Raw genomic sequence first — 24,396 nt, forward strand, 5'->3', positions numbered from 1 at the left:
GACATTTGGGCCTCATGTGTCCTCCTCCTTGTGCTTCCCAGTCTTTGGTCACCAGTTTTTGGTCACCTGGTGTGGGATTTTGCAGAGGACTGTTGTGCATGCTTTTTAAGTAAAAAAAAATTCTTCAAAGGAAAAAGTGTGCGACTTTGCCAGCTGTCAGAGTCGCCCTGGCTTCCCTGGGGATTCTCTGCAGCTCTTCAGAGAGCCTCGCACATCCAGGAGACCTAGTGTGCTCAGTCCTACGTAAGAGGCGAGCAAGGCCACAGCCACAGGGCTTCCTTTTGGGCTCTGAGGGCCTGGCCCCCTTGGCATGAAGAGATGGCCGGGAACCCCGCCAGAGGACCTTGTCTGAAGAAAATCCTCACCCACAGATTTTGCACAGAGTGGTTCAGCTACCCCTCAGCAGTGGGGACAGTAGTGGGTTTTCTGGAGGCGAGCATTTCGTGTTCTGTGCCAAATAGTTGGGGTGACCTGCGGGTGCGTTTAAGATAATCGGGAGGGAATAGTCTCTGCTCATAAAGTAGTAAAACCAGTGAGGTGGGGAGACTTGTGGAACGAAAATCCTAAATATGCACAACTTGGCCAATGAAAGAAGAAAGGACAAAACCAGCTTTGAGTTAAGTGACCAAACCAGAAAGGCTGCATTCTTGGGTCTCTCTTCCTGTGACTTTGACCACAAACCGTGGGCAGAATCTCCACATCCTTGGAGGAGGAGTCTGGGGTTGACAGAGGGACAAAGTGGAATGGCCAGAAATGGGGAAAATCCACATGCGGGTTAATGACCTGTGACTTTCCTCTTATGTCGGGTTCTTCAAATCTGGGTTCTTGGACAGCCTCCAGGCACCACGCTGACAGCTACAGGTAGAAAACAAGACAGATGCAGCCAGGCTTGCTGCGTCTTCCATGAGCCTGGAATTCTCAGAATCCGGTTGCTTCTTCCAAGAGTGGTAGCCTTTGGTTTTCCTTTGCGGACAGGGACAGGTAGGGGTCCCTCTCGGTACCCTTCCTGAGGTTGCTGTTCTCTAAGGATTTCTCCCAAATGTGTTTTTCTCCAAAGACAGAGTGCGGGGAAGAGCTGGCCTGTTCTAGGGACCGTGGAACCAGAAGGTGACCAACCCCCCATCCAGGCCAGAGTCTCATTCAGTTTAGAAAGAATGACACTATGTTAGGGGACAAAGGACAAGGAAAGCGGGTGGGGGTGGGGTGGAGAAGACATGACAGGGATGTCCAGATCTCGGGAGTGACTGCAGTGAAACAAAGGTGCCTATGTTCTTGGAAAGCCGGGTGCTGCTTGTCATTGGGTGTCAAGGGAGCATCTCCCAGTCTGAGGGTCTGCTGCACCTTGTGAGCTACTTGTGAATTCGTCACCCTGCCAGAAAATTAAAACGTGATTGGCAGTAACTTGTCTCTTGTGCATCTTAAATAACTGGATTCTTCTACAAAGTTGCATCGGGTAATAAAACTACGACTCCAAAGTTAGGGTGCCGAGGCTTTGGGTCATCTTGGGAAAGGGCCCCTGGTGGGGTGGTGCTGGAGCCTGGGGGGTGGCAAGGGACAGGTGGGTACTCACCGGTACCCAAGGGGAGTCCACTCCTGGTGCTGGTTGAGAATCAGTGTGACAAAGCCACAGGGAGCGGCATCTGCCTGATCCCTTTGTTTACTTTGGGAGTTTGTCCTACGTGAATGAATTTGCTAAACTTCTATTCCCCGTAAAGCTGTCACTGGTAGAAAACACAGCCATAACTCAGGTGATGTAGTTAAACCACTATTGAGTTTGCGCCATCCGTGAGTTGATAAATCGTATAGCTTCATTTGCTAGGAATCAGCAATTTTATGTGGCAATTAATTTTTACTACTGGAGGGGAGCCAAAGGACGAGAGGGTTGCCTTGGTTTTGTGTACGTTGAGAGGAACTTAACAGTTTTGCTACAGCAGGAAGGAATCCTTCCTGGCCTGTGGATCAGGTTGCCATGTTTGGGGCCCCTCCCAGGTGGCCTTGGCATCTTTCCTTGGTTCCTGAAGTGGCCAGAGCCCAGGCTGAGGGCAGACGCTCGCTCCTCGTTGGGGTGAAATTGGTCCCACGGTGCATGTGCGAGACACGCATGGGGCTTGCAGGTGGATAAAGGCTCCTCGTCTCTCGAACATGTTTCTGCCCACCAGAGCAATTCACCCGCTCCTTCCACATCTGAAATGAAGACGTCCTCAGGGTAGCCCGCAGTCAGTTTCACCGCGTGGATGATGTGATGATGGCTTGCTCATTGTTCTCGGTTCAGCTAGCAATGGCTGCACACCGGGGTCAGCACACCGTGGTGGTAGAGGTCTAGGTTCTCACTGCCCCTTGGTGCGTTGCTGCCCAGGGCATTGCTGGTTTGGGAGTCAGGGTGTCTGCCAGGTCCAGCTCCCTTCATGGCCTGCTGTCTGGAAGCCTGAAAAGGGGGCTGGAACACAGTGGTCTGCTCATATGTCCTCCTTAGAACCAACAGAAAATTGGGTGTGCAGCAGGCTGGCCCAACGTTCCTGACCTCTCAGGAGAGCCACAAAAGCAGCAGCCATTTGCATAAAGTTGTGCCTCCTAGAGACTTTACTAAGTAGCCAGCCCCGTCCCATTGTACAGCCTGCAGCTTTAGAAAAGTAATAACATATGGGAAGTTGCAAGTGTACAAAAGCAGGTGTGCCCACCGGCCAGGTGAACAGGTGACTGATGGCAACCTCACACGTGCTGTCTGCGCACACGCGGATACTTACATCCTCATTGTAAAGCAAGTCCAGCCGTCACCTCATTACATCAGTGAACAGGCAGAATATAAAGCAGGTGTGGGCCGTGGGTTGTGGCGCCCTCAAGGCTTTTTATTGTGCCTGAAATTCTCAAATCTAGAAATATTACATACTGGCACCCCTTTATTTAAATTATCTAAAAGGCAGTCGAACAATGTGAGGGTTTTGTGAGTACACCCCACTGTTTGGGGGTGCTCTCTCACTGTCTAGAACTGAGGTGGGCAGCTGCATGCTCTCTTGGCCCTCCCTCCTTGCCCAATGGGAAGGTGTTCTCCTTGTACCACTTACAATAAATGTACTCACAAGCCTGTGCATTGGGAGCTCTCCAGGACCTTGCGTATAGCTGCAGCTGGACTGCATGGCTCTGCCTACCTCTACCCCTCATGGAGTCGCGGTGGAGTCGCGGTTTGTTGTTTGTTTGTTTGTTTGTTTGTTTTTTTGAGAGAGAGGGAGGAGAGAAAGAATTTTAATATTTATTTTTTAGTTATCGGGGACACAACATCTTTGTTGGTATGTGGTGCTGAGGATCGAACCTGGGCCGCACGCATGCCAGGCGAGCGCGCTACCGCTTGAGCCACATCCCCAGCCCCGAGTCTCGGTTTTAATCAAGGGTTTTTTTGAGGGGATGTGGGGGGAGGGCATTTATTTGGAGGGGGATATTTGTTTTTGCTGCTGTGACCTATAAACCCTGACAAGAACAATTTTAGAGGAGGAAATATTTATGTGAATCCACTGTTTCAGAGGGCCCAGTCCATAGCTGGCCAACTCCATTGTTCTGGGCCCTGAGGTGAGGCAGGACGGCATGGTGGGAGGGTGTGGAGGAGGAAGGCACCTCAGGGCCTGGCACCAGGAAGTGGAGTTCAGCTCACCAGAGGCACAGCCCCAGTGACCCACCTCCTCCAGCCACGCCCTACCTGCCATGTCGCCACCCAGTGAGTCCCTATCAGTGGTGAATGCACAGATTAAGTTAAGGCTGCATGACTCAGTCACCTCACCTCTAAACTTTTTTATGTTGTCTCTCACAGAGTTTGGGGGACACCTATAAGTCTCCTTGAACAAGTTGTTCCATGCCCTGGGCATCACATTTGCCATTTTGAGTGGAAATAATATCATGCCTGTTTCCTAGCACCATTGGGAAAATTCAGTGATATGGTCAGGGTGCTGAGGACAGGCCTAGGAGGCTCGGTCCTCTCCCATGCTGCTGGGGTGAGGGGCTAGAAGCTGCTGAAGGAGCCACCCTCAAAGACAGCATGGGTACTGGACTCTGGTGCCCAGCAGAGCTCCCTGGAGCCAGGGCGCCTGTTGCTAGTGGCTCCACCAGAGGGGGCAGTTCCACTGGAAGTCCTGTCTGGAGGCACGTTCACAGCTCCGCTGGCCTAGCAGCGGGAAAGAAGATGTTTGCTTTAGTGATGTGCTTAGCCCTGAAAACATTCCTAAACAATGCCAAGGCCGTCGTCAAAAATAGTAAGCTCAGCTTGTTAGTTTGGGCCCAGAAAGGATGTTTTGAGTGCAAATAAAATGGTACATACCAGGGCTGTTTTCTGAGGATTCCAGGGAGAGTTCAGCCTTCTAAAGGCCGGGGGCAAGCAGGGTCTAATAGGCACTGGCTGCTGGGCATCCTAAGGCACACCTCCAGGGCTGACCACAAGAGTCTGGAACAGGCTGATATGCAACCGGCAACTGCATTTTCCTCTTCCCTCCTCCCGTTGCCCTAGCATTTCTGCCTGCACTGGTCAGCCAGGATCTCCAGCCAGTGTAGCAGTCCTGGGCGGGGCTGCAAGGGTCAGCCTTTCCTCAACTGCGGAACCCAGAATGGTAGGCAGAGGGCAAGGCTTAAGAACTCTCTCTGATGGGTCCCAGGCATCGCCTGTTCCCTACGCTGGGAATTTCATGTTGTCACTTGCTCACAACGAGGTTGCGGGTGGGATATCCTGGCCAGAGGTGGAAGAGAGACTGAGTTTTTTCTGCAACTTTTTTTTTTTTTTTTTTTAATTCTTGATCTTCAACAATGTCCGGTGACTGTAGGTATGAGACTCGTCTCCGAGGAAGGGAGGCAGATAGTGCACCATGATCGCTGGCGCTGTGGATGTGCGAAACCAGCGTAGCCCGGGCGGCTGAAGCTTCTCTGATTTCCTCTGTGGATTCCCTTGGCAGTGTTTCTGTGGAGTGTAAAAATAGCGCTTGGTGCCTTAAAATAAATGGCTGTGGGGAAATGCTTGTGTGGATCAGCTGCGTGGTCACATGTGCTCAGCTTCTCCGTATTGTTCACTAAAAAGAACAGAGCTGGACGAGATGGCCTCAGTTAGGCACCGAAGACCTGGAACCTCAGATCCCCTGGGAGGGTGAACCCCGGGCCAGACAGTGGGTTAACTTGGAGGTCCTGAGAGAGAGTCGCCTGGAACATCTGCAAAGCTAGACCTAGCACAAGCCCCCAACACAACCTTCTGGCCCTCAGAAAGGCTGGAGACGGGTAGGAGGGCCTTGCACTCATGGTTCAGAGGTGACTCCTTTGCAACGCTGCTCCTGAGGTCATGGGTAAAGAACCCCGTAAAAAGTCTTGCCCCAAGTCAGGTAGAGGGGCGTGGTCGCACCAGGTGGGGCTGCTTCGCTGGAGTCCAGGATGCATGTGGATCAGGATGGCTGGGTGGAGGCAAGGCTTAGGTCCGAACTGCATTTCATCTGAATCACTTCAGTTCTCAGTTCTACCTACCATAGTCTCCCCTTCCCCATTTCTCAATTTTCCGTTCCCCCCCATGGTAGACTAAATTCACATTTAAACAGAATTGTGTGCCTTGATGTTTATCTTCAGCTGATTTTTTTTTTTCTCTGTGAACCAACAAAACTCACTAAAATCCCGAAATACCCAACATTGCCCATGTTTTCTTATTTACTTAAGCCTGGACTGGCCTTGCCTTCCTTCCCTCTCTCCCTCCTGTACTGGGGATGAACCCCAGGGCAGTCTACCACCAAGTTACATCCTCCACCCTCTCTGATGTTTGAGATCTCACCAAATTGCCCAGGCTGTCCTTGAACTTGGGATCCTCCTGTCTCAGCTCCAGGGAGGCTGGGATTAGAGGCCCGTGCCACCACGCCCAACGAGTGGGAACTTTGATTCCCTTTGGAGTTGACAAGTTATTTAATGCAGTGTCCCAGGCAGCTGTCCCTGTGAATCTGCAGGAGCTCTGGGGGCAGGAACCACCTTGGTCTTTCCTTGAGGTAAAGGAACATGCTGAAGGTCACTGTAAGCAGCATGACCTTGGACTCTCCGTTTGGAGGTCAGCTGACTTGATTCTCTGCTCTCCCTTGCAGCCAGGGTAGAGTTTTGGTACACAGGCTGTGCTTTTGACTGCCTTCAGCATCCTTGGCCGTTATCAAAACAAACAAAACAAAATCGGTGGGAAAGGAGGGGACAGTTGGGCACAGCTGGCGGGAGCCGGCATAAGGAACACAACGCTGTGTGCACAGTCTGTGGAAGATACTTATGGTTTCTTAGGAGGTTTCCTGTACTTATGCCCTTTAGAGTTGGGTACCTTTGGGGGAAATGGGAACTTCTCGTCTTCCTGCCTGCCCGGTCTTCATATCAGATGAAATCTGGCACCTTGCGTGCCCACCGCACAGTGGTGAAGTTCAGTGTGTTCCCAGGAGTTGGCACCTAGCTGCCAGGTCTTCCTGGAACTGTAGCTGTCCATGAGGGGCAGGCGGGTTCCAGAAGACCCCAGACTTTAAAGGCCCCAGCGGCCCCCGTTTATTATAGCACCAGGCCTCATTCCTGCAGCAGGGCGGCATGGCTTCCCTTGAGGCCTTTCTTGGGGCCTGTGGACAGGAAGCAGGACTGGCTAAGTCCCAGACCTGTGACCTGCATCAGAGTGTAACAAAGACCAGGCCCCTCCCTCCTGGGGGCAGCCCGGTCTGCCCCCCCACCTCCAGCTCCTGCAGGACCGGTATAAGGTGAGTTGGTGCGGAGGCTCAGGGAGGCTGGTGCTGTTCCTCAGTAAATCCGCCCTGTTTTAGGCCGTGCTGTGTTCCAGGACTTCCTGTTTTCCCAAAGGAGCTTCTTGTTTTGGTTTTGGTGGTGATGGATTTATTGAGGCTTTTGCTGTGTTTCTAGAGAGGGAAGCAGGAGGCTCTGTGGCCTGCTGTCCCAGTTCCCCGAAGGCTGCTCCAGGGCTTGGCCTCCATGGGGCAGAGAGTGAACAAAGAGCCAGTCAGGGTCCTCTGCTGCTCTGGAGGCAGAGGCGGGGCTGCTCAGGACAATTGAAAGGGGGTTTTGTTGTTCCCCTAGGGCTAAGTTAAGCCATGTGTGTCTCTTTCGAGGAGCATGTGTCCAGCCAATTGGAGCTGCCCAGACCCCACTCACTTCCTGCCGACCTTTGACATCGACAGATGTTTTTTCTTACACGTGTCATTAGGCCTCATATTCACTGACCTCATCAAACTGAACTGAAGCCATTTTCATGTTTTGTTTTTAAAGATCCATTTAACTCTTTCTGAGCCTCACACCCCAAGATGGTTGCATCTTGTGGTTTAGCGGTCTCACTTCTGGTTCCTGGACCTGGAGTGGAACTTAGGGCCTGACCCAGCTCCCATGGTGCTCCCAGGAGCAGAAGGAAGCTGGCTTTTTCCATGGAGAGGTGAGATGGAGATGGAGAGGCACACAGAATGCAGTGAGGGGCCAGCAGGTCATGGGAGAGAACACTCCAGAGTTCTGCATGTGGATACATGTGTGCTGTGGTTGTTGCTTGTCATTCTCCGGAGCAGGGATGTGCCCTGGGCAGTGGGTCCCCAGCAGGCACACCACACGGAGTGAGTCATTGCCATGGCAACGTGGAATGAAGAAGTTGGAGGTCCTGAGCCCCCAAAAGTTCCTGCATCTCGCCCCCTAGTCCAGGATGGCATGTTGTAGTCTTTTTTAGAGAGAGAGAATTTTTAATATTTATTTATTTATTTTTTAGTTTTCGGACACAACATCTTTGTTTGTATGTGGTGCTGAGGATCGAACCCGAGCCGCACGCATGCCAGGCGAGCGCGCTACCACTTGAGCCACATCCCCAGCCCCCATGTTGCAGTCTTGACCAGGTGTGATGGCCATAGCAGACAGGAAGACAGTGTTGGCTTTTAGCTCTCCCAGGAGTTGCTGAGCCTAGCGAGTGACCAGAGGCAAAGAGCCTCGAGCAGACCCTGCCTGGCCCCTGTGTGCTGATCGTATGGGCTTTGACAGTCCAGGCTCCTCAGAGCCAATGGCGTGCTCTCCTCAGAAGTACCTGGGTGGGGAGGGGATATCTCTATCTTGCCAGCTGCAAGTCTTGGTGACTTGCCTGCAGAACAGGTGTGAAAACCCAGGTGTCTGTCATGCCTGGGCCTCTCTGCAGTGCAGATGCTGTATCTGCTGGAGCCATCTCGGCATCGCATGTGAGGCTGCCTGTGTATGGGTAGCAGGAGCTGGCCTCAAGGCCACGTGGAACAGGTCTTGCACCCAGTGCTGGAAGCCTCCCCTCTTTCCGCAGTCCCACTTCTCTGTGGGTGTCCCTGCTGGCTGGCACTCAGGTATGTGTCTCCCTAGCTTCTGCTTTTTTCCCCTCCCTCCTTTGCTTTCCTTTTTCTCTCTTTTTTAAAAATATTTTTATACCTTTATTTTATCTATTTTTATATGATACTGAGGATCAAACCCAGCGCCTCACCCATGCTAGGCGAGCACCCTACTACTGAGCCACAATTGCAGCCCCGCTTTTCTTTTTGATGAGTTTACAGAACAGTTCTCCTTCGGTCTGGAGAGCACTGCCTTCGAGGGGTTTAGTGGCCGTGGGGTTTGGCTAAGTGAGACCTCACTGAGGAGCCTGGCTGACGTGGCTCAATCTCCCTCTCTGGTTTCCAGGATTTTGTACCGTAAGCCTTGGCGGAGCTCTTCTAGGGGAATAGGGGTTGCACAGGATGGGGGGGGGGCATGGGGTGTCCTAGATGACTTTTGAAATCTCAAGGCCCCAGAAACACCCTGGTTTCATGGTTTTAACGCCAGGGCACGCAGGCCTTTAGGCCCCTAGTTGCAGCTGTGTGCACCCCTGCCCGACTCTGTGCATCTGCAGCTGTGATCCAAGGCTTCTCTGCAGCTGGGGCTCCAGGTGGGACTGTCCACACCTCAGAGCTCATGTCCACCATTTCCCATCACAGGAGTGGTTGTTTCTGCTCCAACAGTGTTTGCAGACCACCTTAAGTGTTCACCTGCATCCTCTTTCTCTCCAACTTGGAAACCTCAGGTTTAATAGCTGTGTTGGAGGACCAGTTCTAAGCATAGGAAAGCAGGTCTAGTTCCCCAGTCCTTTCACTGTGTAGGGGCTGTTCCTGCACGGTGTGTGACTTCCTGGCTCTGAACTTCCCTAAGTCTAATGGTGCAGTACCCCCAGAGCGTTCCTTTTGAATTGTAGACCCTAACATCAGCAGGCTGCCAGGAGTCTGCCTGCACCCCTATAAGAAAGTACAGATTGGGTGACATGAACCATGGAAGCCTATTTTCTCAGGGTTCTAGAGACTTCGTGCTAGATCAGAGTTTGTTCCTTTGAAGGACTGAGGGAAGGACCCATTCTAGGCTTCTCTTGAATTACAGGTGCCATCTTCTCCCTGTGTCTTCATATCAACCTTTTCCTGTCCATATTTCTGTCCCCACTTTGCTTTTTATGAGAACACCTGTCATTGGGGTAGAACCCAGCCCAGCCATCTCTTTGAGAGAGAGAGAGGGAGAGATTTTTTTATATTTATTTTTTAGTTTTCGGCAGACACAACATCTTTGTTGGTATGTGGTGCTGAGGATTGAACCCAGGCCGCACGCATGCCAGGCGAGCGCGCTACCGCTTGAGCCACATCCCCAGCCCAGCCATCTCTGTTTAACTTGATTGCTGCTCTCTCTGTCTCCAAATGTAGTCACATTTGGAGGGAACTGGGACTCAGAGTTTCAACATGATTTGAGGTGAACACATGTCAGCTCATTAACAAGACCCTTATGGTCAGTGTGACCCACAGTCCTTTAGTTCAGTTCCCTTGGGGTGCTATACCGAGTGCATAGGTAAGTGTGCAGGCTTGGTCAGGAAGGCCACAAGGAGCAGGTATCCAGGGCCCGGCCTCAAACACCCTGCTGTGCTGTTCTCACTTGGTGTCTGGTCTGGGGCATACAGCTGGCAACCAGGTGTCTTACAAGTCCTCTAATATGTACAGCATCCCCAGAAATTAGAGCAGGTTTTTGAAGTGGCTTTTATATCGCCAGGTATTCCTTAATGGGATTTTATGCAAAATTCACCTTGGCCATTAGCACAGGTGAGCTGTAATTGTCTAAGCAGGTGGGGGTGGTCTGGCCCTGGAAGGTCAGGGTGTAGGCCAACTCACTGTGGTAGTCTTCCAGCCTGTGACAGTCGGCTTGTCATCGCTGTGACCATAATACCCGTCAGGAATACGTAGAGGAGAGGTCAATTTCAGAGCTCTCACTTCATGATCGGGGATTCTGTGGCGGAAACACCATGCAGAGGAGTGATGGCGGGTGGCAGCCCAGAAGTGGGGAGAAAGGGAGACACACTCTTCTGGAGCATGGCCCGATGACTGCCTCCTCCAGCTAGGTCCCACCTCCCGCTAGCCCTGTCCCTCTGAGTGGATTCATCCCCTGTGGGTCAGAACCCAGTGATTTAATCACTGCCCCAGAGCCCTACCTCCGAACCCTGCAGCTTTGAGGGAAATGCTTCCAACATGGCTTTGGGGGACATTGCTGATCCAAGCCACGATGCCCCAGGAAAGGCGCACCACAAGCATCACCTCCCTGCCACAGTTCAGCAGCCGCTCTCCACCAAGGGCTATCTTACCTGTTGTCCAGGCTGTGGGTAAACGTTCAAATGGGGTTGGACCCCAGGACTGGAGCTCACTGCAGAACAGGCGAAATAATTCAAGAATGTCAGAGCCATGGAACTTGGGTGTGTGCAGCGGTCCATCTTTAGAATAGATGTCATAAAACAAACCCTTTACTCCCAAGCTGTGAGGTGGCTCTGCTAGGTGCCTCCCTTTGTGTACAGGACACCTCAGTTACAGGGCGGGCTGCCCCCAGACTTGTCAACCTATCTGTGCCACCACGGCCTGAAGTTGGTGCCCAGAAACATTGGCTCAGACACGGGAGAAGAGGAGCTGGGCCCCGCATCGGAGCAGTGGCCATCCTGTTCTGGGCGTGTTAAGCTGGGTACAGGGTTCCTTGGGGTCTTTGCTTGGGTCCTTGTCTGCCACCTGGCGAACACTGAACACTGGAGAGTGGTCCCTGCCCCTCCTAACAGGTGGGCCCATTTGGAGTGAGCTTTTCCTTCTGTTTTGTTTTGGAAAGAACCTCTCCGGATACGTGATTTCTGAAAAACAGACGCAGAACCCCAATCAGCGCTCACCTGGATAACTTACCGTCACCAGTCCATCCAGAGTCCCCCTCCTGCCCACCAGGATGGTGCCACTGGTCCTGTCAGTCTCTCCTTGGCCACCATGTAGCCCACTCAACTCCCAGAGTTGTCCACACTCAAGTGGGCTGGACAGAGGAGCCACCTAGGTTTAACAAGAAAATATTGAAGAAATGGGGGGGATGCTTGGGATGGTGGAGCCATAAAGGGAGGAAGGGTGCTCATCTTGGAGGCTGCCTGGAGCAGGTGGAACTGGAGCTCATAGGAGCCCTTCAGGACCCCAAGTGTGTTGGTGGGCATTTGTCTCCAAAAGCAAAGTCGGGTCAAACCAGGAGTCAGCAGGGGAACCAACCGCATCCTGTTGCAGGGGCAACTGTGGCTTTGAAATGATGGTCAGAGAGAGCAAGGGCATCCCGTGGTAGTGTGGGCACTGGATGGGGCACATGCCACCCTCTTGTTGTAGCCTCGGTGAGCTAAACCAGCCCCTCCTTTCCCGAGCCATTGAGGTGCCTTGCTCGTGGTGAGTGAGCTAGTGAACTCATTGATGAAGCTGCCTTCTTAGAACCTGGTGGATCAGATTGTTCAGCAGGCAGGAGGCGGCCTTGCTGGTCTCCATGCGTTTCTAAATAAGACTGGAAGATCCCCGTTGCCTCAACTCTCTCCAAAGTAGAGTCTGCCAGAAAAACAAAAAATGATGTATTCTGAGGTCATCCGTGTCTCACAGCAAGGATCTCGGGGATCCAAGAGGTGTGAGCAGTCACCAATTTATCAGGCGCATGCCCTGCCCAGAATCTGTAGCTGGTCGTGGAAACCCGTGACAGGCGCTGCACGACCCCCTCCCTCCACAGTTTGTCCTAATTCTGTGGCTGAGGAGTTGTTTGCATTTGTCATCTCTGTGGCTCACCAATCCTTAAATAAGAGGCAGGGGCATAATGGAAAACCGCCCTTCAGGGTGGCCCTGGGGTTGGGGAACCCCACGTGCTGGGACAGGAGCTTTCCTGCTTCTTCACCGGCTTCTCTACCTGAGCTGTGATCCCTGAGCTCTAGGAGCAGGGATTCCAGCTCTCCGTGCAGGAGTGAGACCCCAGGAGGGCTCATCCTTCTTCCCTTCCCACCCCATCTTGTTCCCACCACTGCAAGAGAGCAGCGGTGCCTTCTGATCTCCTTGCTGAGAAGAGGTGAGTGTGGCATCTCCTCCTCAGGCCTTCGGAAGCTGATGGATTCTTGTAGAGCCCACACAGGGACAGAAATGAGGAAGGCCAGTCACTGCCAAGCAGCTGAGTCTCTGCAGCCTAGGGAAGACCAGGCAGGGTGAACAGTGCCCTCTGCCGGCCACAGGGCCCACCGCTGGGCAGTAGCAGGCCTCCCTGGTTGGACTAGCTCCCAAGAAGGTCTGGACCAGGAGGAGGAGGAGGGTGGCCCCATGGGCCCAGTTTCCCCTGCTTCCGAGAGTGATTGGGGACTGTGGGCCTGGGATGGGCATTCTGGACCTCAAGTGTCAGGAAATGAGCCTCTTGGGGCTTAAGAAGGGCAATTGTGTCCCCAAGGAGGGCTGACAGTCCACCACAGACAGAGGCATCTCTGGGGCGGGGATTGAAGAGGCAGGTATCTTAAAAAAAAAAAAAAAAAGTTCTAAAAATTCAAGACTTTATCATTATAATTTTGATAAGTAAGCGATTTTTTATACATTGCCTTTATGTGATTTAAATACAGGTCTATTTCATGTATATTAGATTATGCTAAATAATTCAAGGTTGCCTTAAATGTATATCTTCCCTCCCCACTCCAAACTTAAATAATAAATAATCTCGAGTTTAACATTTAGTAATTCATATTTTAGTATCATAAGGTGGTATTCTACAGTGTATGTTCATAGTGTATATTAATGTCTTAATATTCTGTGTATAATTGATATATTACCTAATTATATCATAATTTAACAAATAGTCCCGGTCTAGCCAGTGACATCCAGCCCAACAGCTTTAGGACTGAAGACCCCTGCAGACCTTGCAGGAAAACTTTCAGGTATTCTGGGTCCTTCCTTGGTGGGGCACCAGTTGGTGAAATATAAATATTCACGGTGCCGAGCCTGTAACCAAAGAGGAGCTCCTGTCTGCACTGAATTCAAGCTCACTAATCCCTTTACCCTGCCTGACCCAGCTCCTCCGCCGCAGATCAAAGTTTTAATGCCAGAGAAATAGAGAACCAGACAAACAGACGTTCATCTGTGCAACGCGATTCCTGGATCTAAACACAATGGGAATACAGAGGCATCAGTTTTTGCCTCTTAATTTGAATGAAAATCTGCTTATTTGCTTTCATCCGAACCCCGCCTCTATTATTAAAACTGTACTCTTTCAAGGCATAATTTGAAGACGGTACTTCTAAAATGTGTGAAAATTCTAAACATGAGTGTTTTCTTTTCCATCATGACCCAAAAGAAACAACCAGTGGAAAACTCATGACTTCCTGCTCAATCTCTGTGTCCTTTTTTGGAGACAGTTCTCACTAAGTTGCTTGGGCTGGCTTTGAACTTGTCTGGGACCCCCAAGCCTCTGGGATTACAGACGTGAGCTACCACAACTGCCTAGACCGTCTGTCCTTAAGTATAGCATTTAGCAAGTGAAAATATTTAAGTTGTTTGAGCCCAAACACCAGCATTTAAGTGGCCTTTAAGTTGCTCCACTGAGTTGCGACAGCCTTTGGCCGGGTAGTGTGTTAGCTTCTGGTGCCATGATTTCTGCTTGCTGGAGGACTTGCTTTCCAAGTTCTTTGACTTTACAAACTATGTAACTTACAGGGTCTGAACTTGGGGGTGGGGTGCTTTTTTAAAGTCTCACGCCTAAATTCTTTAAAACAAAAGCCCTAGGTGGTAGATTTGACCTGTGCTAATTTATTACCTGTGTTATTTTATATTTGCTGTATTGATCCAGTTGGGCCTGATCATGTTCTGGTATGAAGTCTTGTTGACATTGTTTTTCTAATCTTAAATTATAGGTGGCATAAGCAGTGTATTGTCTTTTTAAATTCCAAGTGCTTCTGGATCCTGAGGCATACAGAGCCTTGGGGCATTGGGAAAGGACTGTGATAACTGCAGCCAAGCTGCTGTGAACATCTCTAGGGTGCCCTGTGTTGCATCAGCCCTGGGGGACAGAGGGTGGAGTTCCTGGAAGAGCTGGACGACATGTGATCTGGGTGTGACCAGGTTACCCTAAGGTTGTGCTGCTAGGCATTCTGCAGGGAAATATGAGCTCCCTAGTCTTGCTGGATGGTGGATAGGCCTGGCCCCTGGAATCTGAGCTGAACTTCAATATGTATCTCAGGAAGGGCGCTGCTGGTTGGGGAACTGTGGGGAAGGGAGGATTCCCTCTACACCTTTTATGCTACTCTATGTCCCCACCACCAACACATCCATTTGCAAAAACCTTCTGAATCCATGACCAAGGAGCTGTCTGTTAGTCATTGTCTGAGTAGGTCAGGCTGCTGTAGCAAGATGGCCAGGGTCTGTGGGGCTTAAATACCACATGCTTAATTCCTGAGAGGGATAACAGTCTACTTAAAGGGCACTGAGCCGATTCCTGAGACTGAAACCCGAGTCGAGTCGCCGCCCCTCCAACACCATCACATTGGGAGCTGGGCTTCAGTATTCCCCAAGGGAGAATTCCAAGGGGACTTTGTTTTTCTAACCTAAAGTTAGTGATTGGGCTCGTGCTGGGATAGGTGGCATAATTTTGAGAATTGATTCTGGTGAGCTCATGTTCCACTCATCATCCATAAAACTTCTTTCCTCCCTTAAAGAAGTATTAATAATTTTGTTATTAATTATGGTGTTCTGACCGCCATCTAACCACAGCTAGGCCAGTGGTGCCCACCATCCCCTGACTCCTGGAACTGTCTTTGTTATGACTGAAGGTCAGACCAGCTCTTTACACAGAAGGCATGCATTGGGCATGCTTGGCCCCTGAAGGTTATGGAGTGGCTTCCCTGAGGGACCACGGACACCTGCAGCTTTCTCTCTGGGACTAGAGGCAGAGGCAGAGACTGCATCAGGGTGGTGTCATTGGTGGGCCAGAAAGCTCAAAACACTGTGGAAAGGTGCACCCGGGCTGAGCTGCAAGCCAGATGCTCACCTGTGCCTGGACCCGTGCTGCTTCCCCACCGTGGCCCAGCTGGGTCTTGCTACCACAGGGCTTGTAGGCTGGGCAAAGGAGGCTCTCTGAGAGTGTGTCCTGCCCTTGGGGGACCACAGACTGGATATTGTAGACCATTGGCACCCCGGCTGCTCCTGGCTGTAGGGAGCCTGTTCTACCTACATGGGATAACCCTCACCTCCCGCATTTTTAGTCTAAGTGCCCTTCAGGTTTTGTGGGGAATATACCCTGAGGAATATACACTGGGGACTTTGTGGGCAGGGGGTCCATGCAAAAGACTGTCAGTATTTGCTTAACTAGGATAATATTCATTCGTTAGACTTGACCTTCTTCATTAGCATAATGTTTATGTAGATTTCCTTAAAAGAACTGAAAGCTATCATTATGTTTAACCACTTTGGGGGAGAACTTTCATTTTGAAAGGCACCATTGAAGACATGCACTTACTCTGTAAATCCCTCAGCTGTTTAATCTTTGAAGGTGGGAGGGAACTAGAATAAGGAAGCTGAGAAGATCCTCAGAATGTGAGACTTACAAATGCAAATTGAGGAGGGCTAAGTTTGTCTTCTGTCCATCCAAGGGTGCTGGGTCCTGGGAGGGGATGGCTATTGGTGATCATCTGGGAAAAACTCATCTGGGGACTGGGGTTGTGGCTCACTTGCCTAGCATTTGTGAGATACTGCATTCAATCCTCAGCTGGGCATAAAAATAAAATAAGGGTATTGTGACAATCTACAATTTAAAAAAAAACCTCATCTAGACAGTGTTGCACGTTGGGAATCTTCTCTTCCTTCTGCCCTTAGTTCAGAGGAAGTGGTTGCGAAATGCATTCCTTGTTTTTCTTGACACCCACGTTGAACACATCTCCTCCTCCTGCAGCTTGTCAGAGTGACCAGAAATCTCCCAAGTAGTTTTCTGACCCAGGCTTCTTTTAGAAATATAATAGACTCTCCCATGTGCAGCGGAGCTTTGTCCCAAGTGGCTGCCTGAAACTCTGGATAAAACCCAATCTTGTATGTGCTGCATTTTTTCCTAACATTATATATCCATAATAAACTTTTCACCTGTTCACTCAATGGCCTTTTGTTGCACAACCAAATAGTCAAGCTCACAATTATTAGTAAGATAAGGGTTACTTGAACACATGCATTTCAATAGTCCAAAAGCCAATCTGATAAATGAGGTATATGCTTATGCAGGTGTATGTATATGCAAGTAGCCTATACAGTGTGGACAAGCTGGACAGAGGCATCAGTGGTTCACGTCCTGGGGGGGACAGTGCAGAATGGTACTTTGGTTTGTTTCCGGTCTCAGCCAGAGGTTCAGTGCTGGAAGGATTGGTGTTGAGAACCAGGGAATGACAGAAACAGTCCTCAGAGTCAGATGCCACCAAGGGTTTTCTTGCACATTCTCCTCTGTCACAGCCACCAAGAGCAAGAGTGACACTGTCACCTTTCGATGAGCAGGAGCCCGAGTTCGCAGGAGAGCAGATCCAAAGTCACTGTGCAAGTGGGTCCTGGGATCCTGTCCTCGGCTCAAGCAGGAGAGTGGGACACATGCCTCCTCCCATTTCGTCTGTCTCTGTACCTTTGTGGTTTTGACACATTTTGTCTTGATGGTGATAGTAGATGATGATGAAGGCTAAGGCTGACTTTCTGCAGCAGACCCAAAAGAGCAGGCTGCAGTGCAGCCACACCCAGCATGGTGGGTGAGGTGCTGGTGGTATCAGTGCCAAGAGAGGCCCACCATGCACTGACCACCCGTCATTAGAAAGACAGCCCTGTTAATTACATCCTTGTATATAGCTTGCTCCTTGAAAGGTGAAGGAGGGAAACCACGTATGTTTTTTAATAACATCACAGCGAGGGGATGGGTGGGCCAGACCCAGTGGCTGGCGGCCAGAGTCTGCATTCACTGCCAAAGTGGCTGACCTGACACAGGGACAGCTGGGGGCCTGCAGAGACAACTCCACAGAAGGGCCCCAGAAAAGCCCAGCATGGGAATCCACTGCAGCCTCTTTTACACAAGCGTTGGTGTGAGCAGAGGGAGCTGCCGGCTGATCTTCTCTTTGATTGCATGATCGAGATTCTACTTATCAATTTTTCAGGAAGCCATCTAATTATACAAATTAAAATTCAAAGGAAAGCAAAAAGAATGATTATGCCTCACTTGGGGGTGGGGGTGGGGTCATACAACCCATCCTGCCCAGGATCCTAATGCTGTCATTTTTCATCTCCACGGCACCTTGCAAATATTAACTCATTAATTCTCTCACCCATTGGATGGGGTGGAGCTCCGTACTCTCACCAGAGGCGAGGAGGGGCCAGGCTGCAGGTGGACCCCGGTGCTCTGTGGTGGACCAGGGCCAATGCACACCCTAGCAGGCCCTGGCCTCTCTGCCTCCTGCAGCTTGGCAGGGGAGTTGGGCCTCTTCTCCTGCATTCCTGCCTTTCAAAAAGCCTAGCAATAGCGAAATTAGAGCTGGACAAACATGTCCACATGGTCACTCCACTTATTTTAGCACAGAGCTCCATGTGGTCATCCCAGGTTTTAGGAAATTTCCTGGTCTTGGGAAAGAGTTTGGTGTCCTTTGATGTTGCATTAAACGTTTATGTGGTTGGAAATTGAGCTGTTTCCTAGATCTTTTTCTAGATCTTTTTTGAAAATCATATAATTATTGCCATAAATCTTTTGGATGCTTTTTCACCCTTGTTGCTGGGAAATTAGCCATTAACTACCAGGAACTCGCCTACCTTTTAATAGTCAGACCTGCAGCCTGACCCTTGATAAAGTAACTCCTAGCATTTTTGCATAATTGATGAGCATACATCAGAATCCTCATTTTTAACCCTGAAGCTTCATTTTGGTCTTATCTCTTCTTTCTCTAGTTGGCCTGATAACTGAGGACAACCTTTTCTGGGGGAAGGATGTGTGTGTGTGTGGTATTGGTGTTGGTTTAAAATAAGATTGATTAGTCTCGTATTTTTTTTGAATAAAATATAGAAGACCAGAAAATGGGTCCCCAAACCTTGTGTAATTCCTGTTGGGATTCTTCACGTGGTAATCGATGGAAAGAATGTAGTTTCTGAACCCATGAACCAAATACTAGGCATTGGGTCGTGGTTGATGATCTGGGCCTCAGGCGCATTGCATGAAACCAGTTGCGGATCAGACTCTGCATCCCCAACTCCTGCCAGAAGCAGACTGGGAAGCAGCTCCCAGGCTATGTTGGGGTTTCCCTCTGAAGAGTCCTACCTATTGCAACCCACATGGGATACCCTCCCTCTGCTGCTTCCTTGCCAGGTCTGGAGACAGCCTGGACATCTTTGCTCCCAGGCACCAGCCACTTCCTCAGTCTAAGTCACCTCCAGCCTGCAAAGCTGAGTCCCATTACCAAGGCCAGCAGTGTGCTGGCTGAAGTCCCCTCTGTATTTGGGGAAGGTTCAGGGAGATGGCATGGGCAAACCTGGGTGGTGATGCCGTGACTTCCGTGGTGCATTGGGTCAAGGGGCACAGTGGGTGGAGGGGCTTGTGTTGTGCTGAGCTCTGGCTTAGATTTCTGGCCCCCATGAGGCTATCTATCCTGGAAAGTGGGTTTGTGAAGCACCCGAAAGGCCTCGAAGCTTCCACGTAGCCATGGTGACTGTCTGCATCTCAGCGACTGTGTCTGGGACCTGCTGCCAAGTGTGCTCTTCTGCAGTTGTCTGTGACCCCGTCCCTCCACCCCCTGTCACACAGCACCTCGGATCCGGATCCGCAGGAATGAAGGGCAGGTCCAGCTAGCTTTGCTCAGCCTCTGGGCGTGGAGGTTGGTTGGCCTTTGGCGTTTGTAGCTCTGAAGTTGAAGGCAGGAGGTCCGCGTGCTGCTGTTTGCTGCTTGCAGAAATAACCGACAGCCGTCTTTGCACTCACTGCTCGCTGTTTCAAGATAGAAAGCAGGAGATGGCGAACATGGACTTGGAGCCTCCTCCACCAGTGTTTCGGGAGGAGAGCAAGCACCACGTGCCAGATGGCAGGTCCCCTTGTAGCAAGTGGCAGTAAAGTCCTGAATGGCCTGTGTCCTGAAGGTCTCCAGAGAGTAAGGATTCTTTTCTCCTTGTTTCAGGGTGCATAGTGGCGTAATGCGCGCAGACTCCTGCGAGTTCCCCTAAGTTCTTAGAGGACCGCTTTGCCTTTTGACTCAGAGTTGCAAAGTTCGATAAAGAATGGCCCTTGTGGATAAGCACAAAGTGAAGCGGCAGCGATTGGACAGGATTTGTGAAGGTAAGAGCCAGCGTGGTTGGCGGTTTGTAACGAAAGACATGTAGCCCCTTGCTCAGATCCTCCGGGACCTGTGCCTAGCACACCCAAGCCCCTCCCATTTGAACACCTCGCCCGACCAGGTACCCACAAGGGGCCCCTGGCCTTTCATGCAGGACCCAGCCTGGCTGCTGGGGTTGAGGTGGGGCTGGGGTCCGCTGGGGGTTTGCTTCTTTTATACACCTCAGGTTATTTTACATATGAAAGGCGCTGTATATTAGGACCAGGTTTTTTTACTTCCTGAAGTTTCTAGACTTTATCTGTTTTAAATTAAGATATTTACAACAGTGAATTCCAAGATATTCCTAAAGAACCTAGCACTGCCCCCTCATGATGTGTCCGAGTCCCGAGTATCTTTGAAAATGTCTGGAAGTGTTTTAATCATGAAAGGAAAAATAAACATAATTAAAAATCTAATGGAAACCTGGGGCAGAACTGAAATGTTGATTAAGCACCATCCTCTCCTAATTAGTGAGTGGCAAGAAACCCAGAACTTGTGGCTGGGGGCTCAGTGGTCCCTGCCAGCCCAGATCAGTGCTCCAGGGCTAGCCTTGGCTCCAAGTAGTCACCAGTGCCTTCCCTGCAGGATTTATGGCAAACGGAACTGAAATGGGTGCAATGACCCCCTCTGCACCCTCCAAGTGCACACCACGCCTGGCCTACCAGCTCCTGGGCAGGAGTGTGCACCCCCACCGGCCTTCCTCTGCAGCCACCCATATGGAATTGTTTGTCCTTTAAATAGACTGTAGCTCAAGCCACATGGGGTGGGGACATCAAAGATATTCTGCTATGTGACTCCATACCCCTTGAGAGCTCTGTACTAAGGATGTAGGAGCAGTGACGGCCCCCGCCCCCATCCCTGGGATTCTGCTATAGTGTAAGGAGCTTGGCATTTATGTTTTTCTTTTTGAAAAATGTGAATATTTTTTAAAAATCACTTATAGTCTTATAGACTATAGAAAGGTCTGTAAGAATAGTACAATGAACGCCAGCGTGTCCTTCAACTCTGTTTACCGCTGGATAACATTTGATTTCTTTTTCTAGAGATCCAGCTTTGCATGTGTGCATGTGTGCATGGGAGATGAATAGAGGGATTTTTTTTCCAGAACCACCAGAAAGTTAGCGGATGCAGCATTTTATTCTTTGTACCTACAGCTTGTGCCCCCTCTTGGGGCCTCTTGTCCCCTCTTAGGGCCTTTTCCTTCATAACCACAGTGGCAACAGTTGCCCCCTAGGAATCTGATACAGACGGCATTCTCGTTCCCTCAGCATCTGTTTGGCTAGTTTGGTTGGTTGTTTTGGTTTGCCTGTGTAGGAACAAGGCAGGGGTCACCCATTCTGCTTAGTTGCCACGCATCTTTAGTCTTGAGAATCTAAAACAATCTCCTGGCCCTTTAATCACTCAAACGCAATGGTGTAATTGAAGATCTGGGTTCATCGCTTGGGGCAGGTTGTTAAAAACTGGCTTTTGACTTTCTGGAGGAAGGGGCTGCTTTGAGGTTGCCGAGTCCTCTCTTCTGAGTGCCCTAGTGGATCAGCCCTGTTGGGCTGGTGTTACGCCAGGGGCGGGTCCACATCCCCATCCAGCCACTCCTCAAGACCTTACATCAGGGATGAGGTCAGAAGGGGAGAGCGGTGACCTTCCCTCCCTGTGCTCTCAGATCCTCTGTGCCAGCATGGTCCCCAACCCTCCCACCCAGTTTGGCATCTGAGATGTGGAATTTGCAGTCAATTTGTTTTTTCATCATTTAAAGTACAGTGTCATCTGTGTATGTGTATTTCAGGAACAGTAGCAGTGAGATTTAAAAAAATTTTGATAACGACCATTGTGCACAGATATAAGCGTAAACTACAGGTACAGCTGTCAGCCCACGAGCCCGCTCACTGTGCTTGATCAATAGCTGTGCCAAGGTGTTTTGCCGGTACTCCCACTGATAAGCTGTTAGGGTTCTGTGTCAACTTCTTAGATGTGGGATTGGTAGTCACTGGGCAGCTGGCCGTGTGTACCCCATACCAGGCAGTATGCTTTCTCTGTAGAGCCTTTCCCCCAGGTCAGTCTTGGATTTGGTTATGTGTTCTGCCTGAGGATGTGTAGACACACACACACACACAGCTTTGAACTCTCATCAGCCTTGCCTCTGTCACCTGACCTCTTTAAAGTCCAGAGAGCCTGTCCTGTTAGCCCTTCCCCATAGCCTGTGTCCTTAGGAGTGTTTTGTTTTTAAAGGATTGAAGCAGGAAGCCTCTGTGCTCTGTAGTTACCCCATGGACAGAAAGCTCCGAGGAGCTTCTGTCGGTGGTCTCTGGGGATACTGGCTCCTCCATCCTCCCCACCCCACATGACCCAGCGGCAGGGTCCCAGGCCTGAGTTGGACACACCTCTTATGATTCCTCCAGGTGGCCCGTCAAAATCTCAGCACGGTTCCTAGGCAGCGACTCTCCCCATCAGGTACCTGCCTGGTAAGACCTGTGCAGCCCCTTCTCAGTGACGGGTTCTGTTCTTTGTCCTTGGTGGGACTTCTGGCCGCTCCCCTCTGGACTCAGCAGAGAAAGAGGGCTCGGAGCTTCAGCCCAGGCTGTCCTCTTTGCTCCGAGATGGGGACATAACCCAAGACCCAGACTCCACCCAAATCAGTTGGGATGATGAATAGGCTTTCAAGTTGACTAAATTTGTCCTCTCCTCTCTTTGGATGCCCCTTACCAACCAGTCCTCAAGTGCCATTGTGTAAGGATACTTGTGATTCATCTGCCTTTGACAGTGTGGGCTGGGTAGACCCAGGTTGCAGGCTTCTCTTTTCTGATGTATAATTTAGGTGATGACTTTTATGTTCTGACGTGACTTTGCTGACGGAGTTGACCCATGACACTTGTGAATTGCACCCGAGAGTTGCGTGTCTTATTATACCATGCCAGAGCTGCTTTGTTTCAGCTCAGATGTTTGTTGATCAGAGACTAGAGCATGCACAAGTAACCCAGAGAAGCATCTTCAGCAGCCCTGAGTCTGTAGAGTGGTCATGCACCTCAGCGGCTTTGCTGACGGCCTCTTCCTGGATCACCTCGCTGAGGATCTTGGTAGAATCAATTACTAAACACTTTTTTTCCCTGTGGCTATTAAGAATGAAATTTGAAGAAAAGTAAATATTTCCTTTTACTCCATTTTGTTCAGAAGTCATAGAAATGTCAAAAAATGGTTTCAAGGAATGCTCTCGTAAGCATACGCTAAAAGGATGGAAGAAGGCTTTTCTGTGTGTGCTTTGTCATCGAGGAGGGCAGAAGTCAGAGTTCTGCAGGGGTGGGGGGGGAGCCCACTTTCGCCTGTGACTTATTTCACAGGAAGAGTTCTGCTCAGCAAACTTCCCAGAGAAAGTGCCTGGGCGCTCCTGGCATTTCGTGGGCGGGCCTCCAGGTGGCTGAGGGACCAGGAAGGCGGAGGCCTCCAGGGTTGCTGAGCACTGGCTGCTGGGAGGAGCCATTGGGTCTTGTCTTCCAGCATCCTCCTTGCCTGGTGTGTGCCCTTCAGAGACCACAGAGCCAGAGGGTGGTCTTTTCCCCTGTGTGATGCCCAGTGTCCACAGGCTTGGGCCTGAATGATTTTGTTTTTGTTCTGGGTAGCCTGGACTTTTTACTTGTCCTCTTAAGAATGCTCTAGATAATCCCTGCCTGTTTGGTGTATTGAGCACTTTTAGAGCAACAGTATTGGAACCTGGTGTTCATGGGTACTACATGATCATTCCTAATAAATATCTTTTAAAAGCCCTAAAAAGTCGATTTTAAAAATGGAATTAATAATGTTGCTATACATTTTAATTATATGTTAGTATCGGGCAATTATGCACATTTCCAGTAATTAAGTGATTTACTATAATTATATTAGCAGTCTAAATAGTCAATAGTCAACTAGACATGGCTCAAAACTCCATAATACAAATAAATATACCAAAACATTTCTGTTAATGTAACAACAGGGAAACAGTCACAGGCAGGACTGTGATTATTTGCAAGGGACGACATTCCATGTTGTCGTATATGGTGCTGGTGTTCAGATGCACTTGGAGCACTGACCGCTGCCGTGGGGGTGCACCCACCCTGTTCCCCCACGGTCTCTGGGCCCTCGCTTTCTGCTCCGAGAATCATGCTCAGTGTTTAAATTTTGGTTGATTGTTTCTCTGCGCTTTCCGCTTGCTGGAGGCACGGTCTGTCCCTTGCCACATCTGCAGCCTATGAAGGCTGCTCGGGCCTGGCTTTGGGGCTCGAAGGTGTGTGGTGCAGCATCTGTGGCTGCTGTGGCACTATGCTCCTGGCCCAGCATAGTGCCACCTGCTCTCTGTAAGTTTGTTCCTAGTCATGCGCTTCTAAGCTCTGAGAGTCCGTTTTCCTCCTAAAAACCAGCAAAGTCCCTGCTTACGTTTCGTTTGGGGGCAGCAGTCACCCTGCAGACAGTGCCCCACCCAAATGCGAAGAGTGTTCTGGGCTCGAATGCCTTCCCAAGTCCTTGGAATGAACTAGAACCCAGAGATACACATGCGTGGCTGCGGGCGTCCTGCCCTCTCTGTGCTGTCTCAGAACCTACGAGTGTTTAGAGTGTGTACAGTGAGACTCCTTGTTCTTGACTGCTTTCTACCAAGTCCATCAGGCCATTATTTCATAAGTGTCCTGAACATCACATGCGCCCTGAGACTTGCGCTCCCCCAGCTGGACTGGGAGGTAATCTGTCGGGGGAAGTGTCCTGGATGCTGATATGCATTGGAGTACAGTGGGTTTCCC

At 50.4% G+C, this 24,396-nt stretch overlaps 1 protein-coding gene across 4 annotated transcripts in view; it reads left to right on the forward strand.

Annotated features, from left to right (window-relative positions):
* Ctbp2 (C-terminal binding protein 2) overlaps nt 1-24,396 on the forward strand; it is a 130,572-nt gene that overhangs the window by 75,541 nt on the left and 30,635 nt on the right. For 2 of the 4 annotated variants that reach the window (XM_078024523.1, XM_078024528.1), the window contains one exon: nt 19,439-19,596. The exons of the other annotated variants lie outside the window; for them this stretch is intronic. In XM_078024523.1, coding sequence (XP_077880649.1) covers nt 19,539-19,596 — 58 coding nt within the window. In that variant the 5' untranslated portion in view covers nt 19,439-19,538. The remainder of the gene's footprint in view (nt 1-19,438; nt 19,597-24,396) is intronic. 4 annotated transcript variants of the gene reach the window in all.

This window comes from Ictidomys tridecemlineatus, chromosome 1, assembly GCF_052094955.1.
Source record: "Ictidomys tridecemlineatus isolate mIctTri1 chromosome 1, mIctTri1.hap1, whole genome shotgun sequence".
Lineage (NCBI taxonomy): Eukaryota > Metazoa > Chordata > Mammalia > Rodentia > Sciuridae > Ictidomys > Ictidomys tridecemlineatus.